The sequence below is a fragment of the Schistocerca cancellata genome, unplaced genomic scaffold (genome assembly GCF_023864275.1).
Source record: "Schistocerca cancellata isolate TAMUIC-IGC-003103 unplaced genomic scaffold, iqSchCanc2.1 HiC_scaffold_1076, whole genome shotgun sequence".
Classification (NCBI taxonomy): Eukaryota; Metazoa; Arthropoda; class Insecta; order Orthoptera; family Acrididae; genus Schistocerca; species Schistocerca cancellata.
Window position 1 is genome coordinate 558,397 of NW_026047075.1, and position 16,088 is coordinate 574,484.

Below are 16,088 nucleotides of genomic sequence, written 5' to 3' on the forward strand. Positions count from 1 at the left end.
GGTAGAGGTGTAAGAAGCATTAGAAGACTTGCAAAATATTGGCATGGGTCATCAAACCTTACAGTTTGTTCCACATTTAGAATTTAGCAATATTTTCCATTCATTCAGACTCTCAGTAATGGCTTTACTTTCCACAAGCTGCAACTATGGCCAAAATGTACGACATTGCGTGGTGTATTGTAGACTTGAATAAGGTAACTTACCCCTGGTGAGAGACTGTGTGAACATGATCTTGGCCAGCTGGTAGATGACTTCTTCCAGCGAGTACTCTGTGTACAGGAAGTCCACCACCTTCAACCTCTCCAGCAGCTCCTCGTAGTCCTCATCAGAACTGTCAGAAACTGGAACAAGGAGTTGCAGTTAAATGTTGCACCTTCCCAGCACCGGTATCGACTAAAGTCCTCATGGGCACCAGCAGGGTTAAAGTGTCAGAAACAATATTGCTGCAAAATAACTTTTCATCACCAGTAGATGCTGCTGATATCCTGGGCTGTTAAGGGAGCTCCTAAACTTTTTATACCTTTGAAATGTTACTGCCAATGCTGTGTAGTATCAGAATATATGATACTCACTACTAATGTGGAACACAATACACATATATATGTTTCATTTTTGCAACTTAACTTTTAATTACCATATATATGCATCTACCCATGCAGGGCATCATTCAAAGTATTGCTTTTTTCTATAAAATTTGCTGTACTGTCTTTAATTACACTTTCTATTATTTTAGATAAGACAGAAGTGATAGTTATTGGTTGGAAATCTCCTTGCTGCCTCCTTTGAAAATAGGGATCACCTTACTATTTTTTATAAACATGTTTATTCCTTCTAACAGAGCTAAGTGTGGGAGAAAAGTTGGAGACTTTACCACCCACTGCAGGCAGCATGTAGTATGTCTACTAGATGTATTTTTTGTTTTTAATTGGTTTATTTGTTTCGCCATTTCAGGTTCATTTGTTGGGAGAAGGAACAAACTATCTGTCTCATGAGGAGTGCTTTTGTGACGTAGCAGTCTGTTCACAGTCACAGTATCAACCAGTTTCTTTTGCAATATTTGAGTGATATGCTACCAGCTTTGTACACAAAAGTCTATACATGATTTAGAAGTGTGTGTTAGTTGTCTCATCCAAGTCTCTCTTTCTATACTTTGAATCAATGAAGGGAAGTAATAGTTGAGAAGTGGGTGGGACAACATGTAGTCTACCTCCAATATTATTGTCTGTTCATTGAGCAAGCAGTGAAGTGAACCAAAGAGAAATTTATGGATGGAATTTAACTTTAAAGAGAAAAAGATAAAAATTTGAGGTTTGCCAGTGACATTGTAATTCTGTGACAGCTGGCAATGGACTTGCAAGAGCAATTGGACAGAGCGGACATTGTCTTGAGGAGGTGTTATGAGATAAAAGTCAACAAGGGCAACGGAATGCCTTCAGTTCAGAAAATGCTCAGGGAATCAGATTAAGAAATTAGATACTACAAGTATTTGACGAGTTTCACTATTTGGGTAGCAAAATAACTGACAATCGGCAAAGAAGAGAGGATATAAAATGCAGTTGGGCTATACCAATAAAATCATTTCTGAAAAAGTCATTATGGAATGTGTCTGTCTGGAGTGGAAGTAAAATGTGGACAATAAAGAACTTGGAAAATGATAGAATAGAAGCTTTTGAAATATGGTACTACAGAAGACTAGAGTAGTAGATCAAATGTATTGTGGAGGTACTGAATCAAGTTGAGGAGAAAAGAAATGTGTGGCTAAACAAAGGGATCAGGTGACACAACACATTCTGAGGCATCAAGTGATCACCAGTTTAGTATTGGTGCGAGGAGGGGGGGGGGTGGGGGGAGGTAGTAGTGTACATGTGGGGTGGAGGGTTAGAAATTGTAGAGGGAGACCAAGAGATGAATACAGTAAGTAGATGTAGGCTGTAGTCATTATTCGAGGTGAAGAGTCTTACATAGGATAGAGCAGTGAGAACAGCTGCATCAAATCAGTCTTCAGACTGACGACCATAACATCATCATTCAGAAATCAAACCAGGATTTATATTACTTTGTTATGTAGCATTAAAGCGCATAAAACAGGTATATTAAAATTCAAAACCATTGTGTTAAGGATTAACATTATTTTTTTCACCTTTGGCAGACATGCACCTTTTTGCAGGAGTAACGATGTGAACTTGTAGTGAGTAGTAACTTGAATTTCATAGAAATCAACTGTGTGTAAGACTTGTTAATGACTTTCTGGAAGAAATGTATTGAGAAAGTTAAAATAAAATTTATGTAAGATTTTTCATCAACCAATGACACAGTTCTTCATCTCATACTGAAATATCCAACCAACATACAACATTTGAATCTAGTACAGAACATGGGGACGAGAAGAAGCTGGATGACAGCTAGCTAAGACAATGAATGATTACAAAGAGAAAAACAAATAACTTCAAATTTGAAAATTTTTGGTCGAGACTGATAGCGACAGGTATGGATATCAATTAAAACAATGATTGACTGTAATTATTAACAATTCATTATTCTTTCCTCTGCATATTTTGGAGGATTGTACCTCCATCGTCAGGGAAACTCAATAAGGCATGGACAGTTTGTGTCTACAGCTTTTTTGTGGTTCGGTTGTTCGAGGGAAGAGACCAAACAGCGAGGTCATCAGATTAGGGAAGGGAGTTGGCCGTGCCCTTTCAAAGGAACCATCCCGACATTTGCCTGGAGCGATTTAGGGAAATCACAGAAAACCTAAATCAGGATGGCCAGACGTGAGATTGAAGCGTCGTCCACCAGAATGTGAGTCTAGTGTGCTAGCCACTGTGCCACCTCACCTGGTAGCTTTTTGTGGCTATATCTTTCTGTGGATATATACAGGGTAGGCAAAATAAGACTGTACCAGAAAATATTTGCAAGGGTAATGTGGATTTGCCTATTGTTGATGCACGACAGAATGGCCCATCACAGAAAATGCTGAAAACTGACATTTTGTTGCACATCTGTGCACATCTATCTCTCATATGCTCTGTGCTGAGTACTCTGATATGCCTTTACATTTGAGTAAGAGAGAGGAACAGACCCTGTTTAGTGGGCAGTGAACTGAAAAAGAAAATGGTGTCCACAATGAAGCTCTATATTGTCGAGAGTTGTGTCAAGACAATTCACTGACAATGTGAGCGGAACTGTTTGTGCAAGCGGTTAAGATGGAAATGCTTCGGAAATATCCAGCAAAGTTTGCAGTGAAAAACCTAGTGACTACAAGGACAGGCACACGCATCGTCAAGTTTCCAGTTCAGCACGCCTGACCAGCACAAGGGAAGATTTCTTTACTGTGCACCAAACATGCTGTAGCTCTTTCATGTCAGTGCCTGCCATCTGAGAACAAGTAATGGCTTGCCCGCACCATTGGTCGGTAGCGGCTGCTGGACTGGAGAATTACTGTCCTGTATGTAGGAAACCGTTAACATCACAACGCAAACCACTGTGTTTGGAGTGGTGCTGTCACTCGGATGCATGGACTATGATGAATGGTGTCACATTGTGTTTAGTGATGAATTACAGTCTTGCACTACCATCGACAGTGAGTATAGTGGCAATCTGGGGACAGGCTTAGCTCTGTTACTTCAGGTGTCACAGTTTGGGGAGCTATTGGACATCACTGAGATATTCAGCAAGTCTCAGAATGTTTACCAGAAAGACAGATTAGATGCCATTGGAGGGGGGAGTGTTCATTGCAGTCAGCAAAAATATTGTCTCTACTGAGGTTGACATTGAGTGTGATAGTGAAGTTATCTAGTCATACATAACAGGTCTGAGCAAAACAAAGTTAATTGTTGGATGTTTTTACCTCCCACCTGGCTCATCTGTGACAGTTCTGGCGTAATTCAAAGAAAGTCTATGGTCAGTTGTGCATGAATACCCAGATTATGGAATACTAGTTGGTGGTGACTTCTATCTACCCAGTATGGACCGGGACGTGTATAGATTCATTGCAGCCAGACAATCTTGTGAAGTATTTTTGAACATGATTTTTGAAGACTGTCTTGAGCAGGTAGTTCAGCAACTGACATGCAATGGAAGTGTCTTGGACCTTGTAGCATTTTAAATTCCATGTTTAAGAAATTGTTCATGCAGGGTAATCTTACGAATGTACTGTCGTTTGACTTTCACACACAGTCCTGTCTGGATGAGATAGTAATAAGCATCCACGGCATAGAGAAACAACTGAAATAGTTGAAAACAAATAAGTGGAATCCCAATTCAGTTTTGCAAAGAGCACTCTACGTCATTGGCCCCTTACTTAGTTTGCATATATTGTGAATCTCTTGCCAAGCATAAAGTGCCAAGTGACTGGAAAAAAGTGTAGATGACTCATGTATATAAGAAGGGTAAAAGAACAGACCTGCAAAACTACAGGCTTACATTATTAACATCAGCTTGCTGCAGAATTCTAGAGTATATTCTGAGTTCCAATACAATAAATTTCCTAGAGACTGAGAAGCTCATGTCCACAAATTAGCACAGCTTTAGGAAGTATTGCTGGTGTGAAACTTAGCTTACTATTTTCTCACATGATATATTGTGAACTATGGATGAAGAGCAACAGGCTGATTGCATATTTGTAGATTACCAAGATGCATGCGCAATGTTACCCCACTGCAGACTTAACAAAGGCACATGGATACTGAATGGGCTCCCAGATATGTGACTGGCTTGAGGTATTCTTAATTAATAGAACCCAATACGTTATTCTCGATGGTGAGTGTTAATGAGAGACAGGTGACATCAGGAGTGCCCCAGTGAAGTATGATAGGACTGTTGCTGGTTTCTACATACGTAAGTGATTTGGTGGACAGGATGGGCAGCAATCCACAGTTGTTTGCTGATGATGCTGTGGTGTACAGGAAGGCGTCAAAATCAAGTGACTGGCGGTTGATACAAGATGACCTGGACAAAATTTCTAGTTGATGTGATAAATGTCAGCTCGCTCTTAACATAGAAAACTGTAGGTTAATGTGGGTGAGTAAGAAAAACAAACTGGTAATGTCAATGTTCAGATACAGCATTAGTAGTGTCCTGCTTAACTCAGTCATGTCATTTAAATATCTGGTCATAACGGTTTGAAGCAATATGAAATGCAAAAGCATGTGAGGATTGTGGGAGGGAAAGCAAATGGTCGTCTTCGGTTTATTGGGAGAATTGGTCACTGGTAAAGGAGACCTATTCTTGAGTACTGTTTAAGATCTGAACACCCCATATTGAAAGAAGACATTGAAGCAATTCACAGATGAGCTGCTAGATCAGTTATCAGCAGGTTTGATTAGCATGCAAGTGTTATGGGTAGGCTTCAGGAGCTCAAGTGGGAACCTCTGGAGGGAAGAAGACATTCATTTCGGTGAACACTACTGAGAAAGTTTGGAGAAGTGACATTTGAAGCTGACTGTGGAATGATGCTACTGCACCAAGATGTATTTCGTGTAGGGATCATGAAAATAAGATAAGAGAATTTAGGGCTCATACGGAGGCATATAGATATTTGTTTTTCCCTTACTATATCTGCGAGTGGAACAGGAGAGGAAACGACTAGTTGTGTTAAAGGGCACCCTCTGCCATGCACTGTACAGTGGCTTGCAGAATATGTACACTATGTAATTAAAAGTACCTGGACACCTGGCTGAAAATGACTTATAAATTCATGGCGCCCTCCGCAGGTAATGCTGGAATTCAATACAGTGTTGCCCCCCCCCCCCTCCCCAATTAGCCTTCATGACAGCTTCCACTCTTGCAGGCATACGTTCAGTCAGGTGCTGGAAGATTTCTTGGGGAATGGCAGCACATTCTTCACTGAGCGCTGCACTGAGGAGAGGTATCGATGTCAGTCGGTGAGACCTGGCAAGAAGTCGGCATTCCAAAACTCCCAAAGGTGTTCTATAGGATTCAGGTCAGGACTCTGTGCAGGCCAATCCATTTCAGGGATGTTATTGTCGTGTAACCACTCCGCCATAGGCCGTGCATTATGAACAGGTGCTCGATCGTGTTGAAAGATGCAATTGCCATCCCCTAATTTCTCTTCAACAGTGGGAAGCAAGAAGGTGCCTAAAACAGCAATGTAGGCCTGTCCTGTGAAAGTGCCATGCAAAACAACAAGGGGTGCAAGCCCCTTGCATGAAAAACATGACCACACCATAATACAACCGCCTCTGAATTTTACTGTTGGCACTAGACACATTCACAGATGAAGTTCACCGAGCATTTGCCATACCCACACCCTGCCATTGGATTGCCACATTGTGTACAGTTATTCGTCACTCTGTACAACATTTTTACACTATTTACACCAAGTGAGCATCGTCTGGCATTTACTGGCATGATGTGTGGCTTATAAGCAGCTGCTCGACAATAAAATCCAAGTTTTTCCACCTCCCTTGCGACTGCCATAGTACTTGCAGTGGATCCTGATGCAGTTTTTAATTCCTGTGTGATGGTCTCGACAGATGTCTGCCTGTTACACATTATGGCCACCTTCAACTGTTGGCGGTTGTTGTCAATCAACAGCCGAGGTCAACCTGTACGCTTTTGTGCTGCACGTTTCCACTTCACTGTCACATTGGACCTAGGGATGTTTAGGAAATCTTGCATAAAGATGTACGACACAAGTGACACCTGACCACGTTCGAAGTCTGTGAGTTCCGCGGAGTGCTCCATTCTGCTCTCTCTCTCGATGTCTAATGATTACTGAGGTCACTGATATGTAGTACCTGCAGTAGGTGGTAGCACAATGCTTGTAATATGAAAAACATCTGTTTTTGGGGGTGTCCAGATACTTTTGATCACATAGTTTATGTAAATGCAGACTTCAAGTGACACCTGGTAATGCTTGAAGAAAAACCGATGGCACAGTGGTGTATCTGCATCCGTCATCCTTGCTTGTGGCAAATCGTGCTTGATGCTGAGGTTCTCCCATGGTCAGCATGATGAATATGTAAACATATGTGGGACCAGCTCAGACATCAACTCCTTCCCAGTGCCAGTATCCAGGATCTCAAGGACTTGTTACACCAACTGTGGATCGACTTGCCTCAAGAGAGGATACAACATCTTGAGGACACTCTTCTCAATGGAATCAAAGCTTGCATTCAGGCCAGATAGTGACAAGTGGGGTCATACTGCAGGTTCAATTTGACTCAATTTTGTAATAAATCAAACAACATAATGTACCCTCTTAAGTAGTGAAGTTTCACTACATTTCTCCCTCCCTTTCTGTTAGGAGCTTAAATTTTAAAAAATGTAAAGAGTTGGCAATATTGTAATAAGTTGTTCAGTTGCAGCATTTCTCTATGACACACCCACTGTCAAGCCGTGTAACAGTAGTTCTTAGCCAAACACAAGTCTGCCACATTAGATGAACTGTCAGCGCATTGGAATGCCACACACAGGGGCCCAGGTTTGATTCCTGGCTGGGGTGGGAGATTCCCCCCCCTCAGGGACTGGGTGTTGTGCTGTCCTCATCATCATTTCATCCCCATTGTCAATGCACAAGTCACCCAATGTGACATCACGCTCAATAACACTTGCACGTGGCCGCCGAACTTCCCGCCTGGGAACTCCTGACCACTGATGCAATACAACCATTTCTGTAGCCAAGCACAAGTCAATCATGTTTTAAGAGAGGGACACAGGCATCTCATTCCAAGTTTGCCACTTGGTGTAAAGTGAGAGAGAAATAAATCATGTTACAAAGAAAACTATGAGATAATGTTATATCACTGTGAAAAATCTAACCATATAGAGTACTTAAAGATGAAGAAAAAGGACTGATAGCAAAGAAGACTGATTTCAATTTATGAACAAAATGACTAGAAAAATGCATCTGTACTTCTCACTCTCACATAATTTGTACTACATTTCCAAGAAATTCGCCGATGTTAGAGCATTATTTCAAAGTATACAGTCTAAGGGAGAGGAAGGTGAGTGTCTCTGCTGCTTGTCTCCATGCTTGCCAAATCCTATCTTGCCCAGCAAGGGTGCCAGATCTCTCTCCAATGGAGAAAGATGGTAGCATTCAGCATTATGGGCAGGACCCTCCAACAAGCTTGGGATTTTGATGGTTTAACATGCCTACTGGACAGAATTTGGAATGATATTAATCAGAATGACATTCAACAACTGTGTCAATCCATGCGAAACATAAGGGCCAGGGCTGGACCAACGTGTTATTGACTTGCATAATTTGCAAAGCACTTTCTCTTGACTAAATCATCAAATTTTTCTGTGTCTACCAATTTCTGTCCCATTCAGATAATTCCTTGGAGTGTATATGGAACTGTAGAGCAAAGGGAAAATGTTTGAATTGAATTTCTCCCATCGGGGGTGGGTGGGTGGAGGGGGGGGGGGGGGTGCATGTGGATGTGTGGTGTGATAAAGCGCAAACTTCAGTTGTGTGGCTTGGGAGGGGTGGGGGTGGGGGGGCAAACGCAGACAGCAGGTGCTACCTAGGGATAGACTGCATACACAACGTCTGTACTCTACAAGGCATTTTATGGTGTACTAACATTCCCCCCTGTCAGTGCATTCAAGAAGGCAGATGTGAAGAACTGTGATCATTCCACCATCCTGTGACATTTGCATGCGTAACATAAAGCCTGTGCGCATCCACACGCATACACAAAAGATAATGTTATGCATCTGGTGAACAGTGACAGGGTGGAGTGCTACATGTTGCTTCCCTGAGGTGTAACCATCACTCTTGACATTATTTTATTGGCAACAACTGAGACATCTTGCAGACACAGTTGAATAAAAATCGCGAGGAAGACTGTGTGAAGTGAAGCTACTGCAGGATAATGCCTGCCCGAATTCTGCTAGTCTGACAAAAAACACTATACAGGAGTTGGGTCGGGTAATCATTCTCCACCCACCTCATTTACATGATTTTGTGCCCTCAGATTTTCATCTTTCCTGCTCTCAGGTGAACAACCTTCAAGGAACTTCCTTTCCAGATAAAAATGCGCTCTGAACATGGCTTGATGTGTTCATCACCTCAAAGCCACACGATTTCCACAGTCATAGAATCGAAAAGTACCCCAGCATTGGCAGGGTGTTGTAAATAATGAAGGAGAATATGTTCTTGATGATTAAAGTCTCTGTTATGTGTATCTGTTGTTAAAACTTACGCACCAGTCTAATTTATAAATTTCAGAAGGACTGAACGGACTTTGCAAGTAACAGTATTGTGTAACAGTTGTATGTATATCTCATGATAAAAATAATTGATGTTCAACAGTAATTTAATTATAGTTATGAACCTGTATCTTTGTCAGAGTTTTTCCAAAGAATATCCTACTTTTAACTACAACATAATTAATTATATTTCAGTTGCTACGTGGTACAGACAAATGTTTATACCATGGCTGTTTCTCCTGCATTTTGCCACAATTTTCTAGCAATGCAACTTCTCTGCATATAACAGGGTCATTTGTAAAATGCCTCATGGAATTTCCAATGATATCCACTAGGTTGTTTGTACACTCCTGGAAATTGAAATAAGAACACCGTGAATTCATTGTCCCAGGAAGGGGAAACTTTATTGACACATTCCTGGGGTCAGATACATCACATGATCACACTGACAGAACCACAGGCACATAGACACAGGCAACAGAGCATGCATAATGTTGGCACTAGTACAGTGTATATCCACCTTTCACAGCAATGCAGGCTGCTATTCTCCCATGGAGACGATCGTAGAGATGCTGGATGTAGTCCTGTGGAACGGCTTGCCATGCCATTTCCACCTGGCACCTCAGTTGGACCAGCGTTCGTGCTGGACGTGCAGACCGCGTGAGATGACGCTTCATCCAGTCCCAAACATGTTCAATGGGGGACAGATCCGGAGATCTTGCTGGCCAGGGTAGTTGACTTACACCTTCTAGAGCACGTTGGGTGGCACGGGATACATGCGGACGTGCATTGTCCTGTTGGAACAGCAAGTTCCCTTGCCGGTCTAGGAATGGTAGAACGATGGGTTCGATGACGGTTTGGATGTACCGTGCACTATTCAGTGCCCCTCGACGATCACCAGTGGTGTACGGCCAGTGCAGGAGATCGCTCCCCACACCATGATGCCGGGTGTTGGCCCTGTGTGCCTCGGTCGTATGCAGTCCTGATTGTGGCGCTCACCTGCACGGTGCCAAACACGCATACGACCATCATTGGCACCAAGGCAGAAGCGACTCTCATCGCTGAAGACGACACGTCTCCATTCGTCCCTCCATTCACGCCTGTCGCGACACCACTGGAGGCGGGCTGCACGATGTTGGGGCGTGAGCGGAAGACGGCCTAACGGTGTGCGGGACCGTAGCCCAGCTTCATGGAGATGGTTGCGAATGGTCCTCGCCGATACCCCAGGAGCAACAGCGTCCATAATTTGCTGGGAAGTGGCGGTGCGGTCCCCTACGGCACTGCGTAGGATCCTACGGTCTTGGCGTGCATCCGTGCGTCGCTGCGGTCTGGTCCCAGGTCGACGGGCACGTGCACCTTCTGCCGACCACTGGCGATAACATCGATGTACTGTGGAGACCTCACGCCCCACGTGTTGAGCAATTCGGCGGTACGTCCACCCGGCCTCCCGCATGCCCACTATACGCCCTCGCTCAAAGTCCGTCGACTGCACATACGGTTCACGTCCACGCTGTCGCGACATGCTACCAGTGTTAAAGACTGCGATAGAGCTCCGTACACCACGGCAAACTGGCTGACACTGACGGCGGCGGTGCACAAATGCTGCGCAGCTAGCGCCATTCGACGGCCAACACCGCGGTTCCTGGTGTGTCCGCTGTGCCGTGCGTGTGATCATTGCTTGTACAGCCCTCTCGCAGTGTCCGGAGCAAGTATGGTTGGTCTGACACACCGGTGTCAATATGTTCTTTTTTCCATTTCCAGGAGTGTATTTTGTGAAACATAATAGTCCTATATCACTAACTTGGAGAGCACAGGAATTTACATCTGAAGATTCTCCACTGTTAAGAATGACAGGTGTCCCATTTGCTAGGAATTCTCGAATCCCATCACAAAATTGGCATTATATTCTGTGGACTCCTATTTTATTTTGTGCTGAACTGAGGGCAGCTATGGGAAGCAGAGCGAACATTGCTGGAGGAGCAGCAGGTATGAGCAACTCATTATATAAGCAACATCTGATGATGACACTGAGCTGTGCTGGTCAGACAGCACCATCTCAATGAGTGGTTGTGAAGTACTGTATCTACACAGTTACAGAATTTGATGTGGACACCTTTCCATTATGTGTTTTTAAACCTTTTCCTTTTAAGAACAAGACAGTTTAAAATTCTAAGTCCTTTTAGGCACTGAAATTGTTATATGCAGCTATTTGTTACAAGGTTTGTACTTCAGTATGCATGAGTAATCTGGTGACAGCTAGAGACAAAACCATGAGATGTTTTTCTGATGCTGTCATTCACAGTACTCACCTTTGTTTGTTTCAATATGTGAGCCAGTATTCTTCTTGTCATTCTGCAGTACTTCATTGTCCTGTGGGAGCAGTTTGGGTTCTGAAGTCACCGGAACTTCTGGCTTGTCAAGACCCAGTGCCTTCTGAAGAAGTGTAGCCCGATCCTAGGAACAAACATACCATCAGCTGTGTTTGCGGCAGGTATATCTTACTATTACTATAGATTAAGAAAAGTATTTGATATTTCTTTCGTGCTCATATTTTGTTTTACTGGTAGCATAAGATTAAACTCTGAATACTCAGTATTCTACCAAATATTACCATCAAAGAATTCAAAAAGGTCCTAAGATAGGTACATAATCACTGAAATTAGTAAATCATATTTGCATTCAGTTACTTTCCAGCAGGTAACTTAAAGATTGTGAGGCTTGCTCTGACCAATATGTAACCTTGTAATGTAATATCATGACCTGTCAAACTAAACATTCAAAGCCTTTATTATGTACTGATAACAACTTAAACAGGAAAAATTGGATGACAGTAGCTTTCAGACAAAGAAACATAGTAAAAATCATTAACTGACACTTTTTCTCACTGTAATTTCAATGAATTATCATGATTTCTGTGTCTTCTAAATCTACATGGTTACTCTGCAATTCACACTTAAGTGCCTGGTAGAGGGTTCATCAAGCTATTTTCATACTACTTCTCTACCATTCCACTCTTGAATGGCCCATGGAAAAAGGGAACACCTAAATCTTTCTGTTCAAGCTCTGATTTCTCTTATTTTATTATTATGATCATTTCCCCCCCATGAACCATGGACCTTGCCGTTGGTGGGGAGGCTTGCGTGCCTCAGCGATACAGATGGCCGTACCGTAGGTGCAACCACAACGGAGGGGTATCTGTTGAGAGGCCAGACAAACATGTGGTTCCTGAAGAGGGGCAGCAGCCTTCTCAGTAGTTGCAGGGGCAACAGTCTGGATGATTGACTGATCTGGCCTTGTAACATTAACCAAAACAGCCTTGCTGTGCTGGTACTGCGAACGGCTGAAAGCAAGGGGAAACTACAGCCGTAATTTTTCCCGAGGACATGCAGCTCTACTGTATGATTAAATGATGATGGCGTCCTCTTGGGTAAAATATTCCGGAGGTAAAATAGTCCCCCATTCGGATCTCCGGGCGGGGACTACTCAAGAGGACGTCGTTATCAGGAGAAAGAAAACTGGCGTTCTACGGATCGGAGCGTGGAATGTCAGATCACTTAATCGGGCAGGTAGGTTAGAAAATTTAAAAAGGGAGATGGATAGGTTAAAGTTAGATATAGTGGGAATTAGTGAAGTTCAGTGGCAGGAGGAACAAGACTTTTGGTCAGGTGATTACAGGGTTATAAATACAAAATCAAATAGGGGTAATGCAGGAGTAGGTTTAATAATGAATAAAAAAATAGGAGTGCGGGTTAGCTACTACAAACAGCATAGTGAACGCATTATTATGGCCAAGATAGACACAAAGCCCATGCCTACTACAGTAGTACAAGTTTATATGCCAACTAGCTCTGCAGATGATGAAGAAATAGATGAAATGTATGATGAGATAAAAGAAATTATTCAGGTAGTGAAGGGAGACGAAAATTTAATAGTGATGGGTGACTGGAATTCGTCAGTAGGAAAAGGGAGAGAAGGAAACATAGTAGGTGAATATGGATTGGGGGGAAGGAATGAAAGAGGAAGCCGCCTTGTAGAATTTTGCACAGAGCATAACTTAATCATAGCTAACACTTGGTTCAAGAATCATGAAAGGAGGCTGTATACATGGAAGAAGCCTGGAGATACCGACAGGTTTCAGATAGATTATATAATGGTAAGACAGAGATTTAGGAACCAGGTATTAAATTGTAAGACATTTCCTGGGGCAGATGTAGATTCTGACCACAATCTATTGGTTATGAACTGCAGATTGAAACTGAAGAAACTGCAAAAAGGTGGGAATTTAAGGAGATGGGACCTGGATAAACTGACTAAACCAGAGGTTGTAGAGAGTTTCAGGGAGAGCATTAGGGAACAATTGACAGGAATGGGGGAAAGAAATACAGTAGAAGAAGAATGGGTAGCTCTGAGGGATGAAGTGGTGAAGGCAGCAGACGATCAAGTAGGTAAAAAGACGCGGGCTAATAGAAATCCTTGGGTAACAGAAGAAATATTGAATTTAATTGATGAAAGGAGAAAGCATAAAAATGCAGTAAATGAAGCAGGCAAAAAGGAATATAAACGTCTCAAAAATGAAATCGACAGGAAGTGCAAAATGGCTAAGCAGGGATGGCTAGAGGACAAATGTAAGGATGTAGAGACTTGTCTCGCTAGGGGTAAGATAGATACTGCCTACAGGAAAATTAAAGAGACCTTTGGAGAGAAGAGAACCACTTGTATGAATATCAAGAGCTCAGATGGCAACCCAGTTCTAAGCAAAGAAGGGAAAGCAGAAAGGTGGAAGGAGTATATAGAGGGTTTATACAAGGGCGATGTATTTGAGGACAATATTATGGAAATGGAAGAGAATGTAGATGAAGATGAAATGGGAGATAAGATACTGCGTGAAGAGTTCGACAGAGCACTGAAAGACCTGAGTCAAAACAAGGCCCCGGGAGTAGACAACATTCCATTAGAACTACTGATGGCCTCAGGAGAGCCAGTCATGACAAAACTCTACCATCTGGTGAGCACGATGTATGAGAGGCGAAATACCCTCAGACTTTAAGAAGAATATAATAATTCCAATCCCAAAGAAAGCAGGTGTTGACAGATGTGAAAATTACCGAACTATCAGTTTAATAAGTCACAGCTGCAAAATACTAACGCGAATTCTTTACAGACGAATGGAAAAACTGGTAGAAGCCGACCTCGGGGAAGATCAGTTTGGATTTCGTAGAAATGTTGGAACACGTGAGGCAATACTGACCTTACGACTTATCTTAGAAGAAAGATTAAGAAAAGGCAAACCTACGTTTCTAGCATTTGTAGACTTAGAGAAAGCTTTTGACAATGTTGACTGGAATACTCTCTTTCAAATTCTGAAGGTGGCAGGGGTAAAATACAGGGAGCGAAAGGCTATTTACAATTTGTACAGAAACCAGATGGCAGTTATAAGAGTCGAGGGGCATGAAAGGGAAGCAGTGGTTGGGAAAGGAGTGAGACAGGGTTGTAGCCTCTTCCCGATGTTATTCAATCTGTATATTGAGCAAGCAGTAAAGGAAACAAAAGAAAAATTCGGAGTAGGTATTAAAATTCATGGAGAAGAAGTAAAAACTTTGAGGTTCGCCGATGACATTGTAATTGTGTCAGAGACAGCAAAGGACTTGGAAGAGCAGTTGAACGGAATGGACAGTGTCTTGAAAGGAGGATATAAGATGAACATCAACAAAAGCAAAACGAGGATAATGGAATGTAGTCAAATTAAGTCAGGTGATGCTGAGGGAATTAGATTAGGAAATGAGACACTTAATGTAGTAAAGGAGTTTTGCTATTTAGGGAGTAAAATAACCGATGATGGTCGAAGTAGAGAGGATATAAAATGTAGACTGGCAATGGCAAGGAAAGCGTTTCTCAAGAAGAGGAATTTGTTAACATCGAATATAGATTTAGGTGTCAGGAAGTCGTTTCTGAAAGTATTTGTATGGAGTGTAGCCATGTATGGAAGTGAGACATGGACGATAACTAGTTTGGACAAGAAGAGAATAGAAGCTTTCAAAATGTGGTGCTACAGAAGAATGCTGAAGATAAGGTGGGTAGATCACGTAACTAATGAGGAGGTATTGAATAGGATTTGGGAGAAGAGAAGTTTGTGGCACAACTTGACTAGAAGAAGGGATCGGTTGGTAGGACATGTTCTGAGGCATCGAGGGATCACAAATTTAGCATTGGAGGGCAGCGTGGAGGGTAAAAATCGTAGAGGGAGACCAAGAGATCAATACACTAAGCAGATTCAGAAGGATGTAGGTTGCAGTAGGTACTGGGAGATGAAGAAGCTTGCACAGGATAGAGTAGCATGGAGAGCTGCATCAAACCAGTCTCAGGACTGAAGACCACAACAACAACAACAACATGATCATTTCTCCCTATGTAGGTGGGTGTCAACAAAATCTTTTCGCATTCAGAAGAGAAAGTTGGCGGTTGAAATTTCGTAAATAGATCTCACCGCAAAGAAAACCCTTCTTTGCACTTTTTCGATGTCCACCGTCAATCCTACCTGGTAAGGATCCCATACCACCCAGCAGTATTCCAGCAGAGGATGGACAAGTGTAATGTATGCTGTCTCTTTAGTGGGTTTGTTGCATCTTCTAAGTGTTCTGCCAACAAATTACAGTCTTTGTTTCACCTTCCTCACAATATTATCTATGTCGTCTTTCCAATTTAAGTTGCTCGTAATTGTAATTCCTAGGTATTTAGTTGAATTGACAGCCCTTAGATTTGTGTGATTTATTAGATTTCTTGTAGTACCCATGTGAACACCCTCACTTTTCTTTGTTTAGTGCCAATTGCCACTTTTTGCATCATACAGAAATTCTCTCTAGATTGTTTGTAATTGGAAGTCATCGTCTGATGATTTTACTAGATGG

At 42.3% G+C, this 16,088-nt stretch overlaps 1 protein-coding gene across 1 annotated transcript in view; it reads right to left on the minus strand.

Moving 5' to 3' along the window:
- Nucleotides 1-16,088, minus strand: part of LOC126151609 (uncharacterized) — a gene marked incomplete at its 5' end in the record, with an annotated part of 71,174 nt that overhangs the window by 14,956 nt on the left and 40,130 nt on the right. The window contains 2 exons of the mRNA XM_049915954.1: nucleotides 204-341; nucleotides 11,493-11,637. Coding sequence (XP_049771911.1) covers nucleotides 204-341; nucleotides 11,493-11,637 — 283 coding nt within the window. The remainder of the gene's footprint in view (nucleotides 1-203; nucleotides 342-11,492; nucleotides 11,638-16,088) is intronic.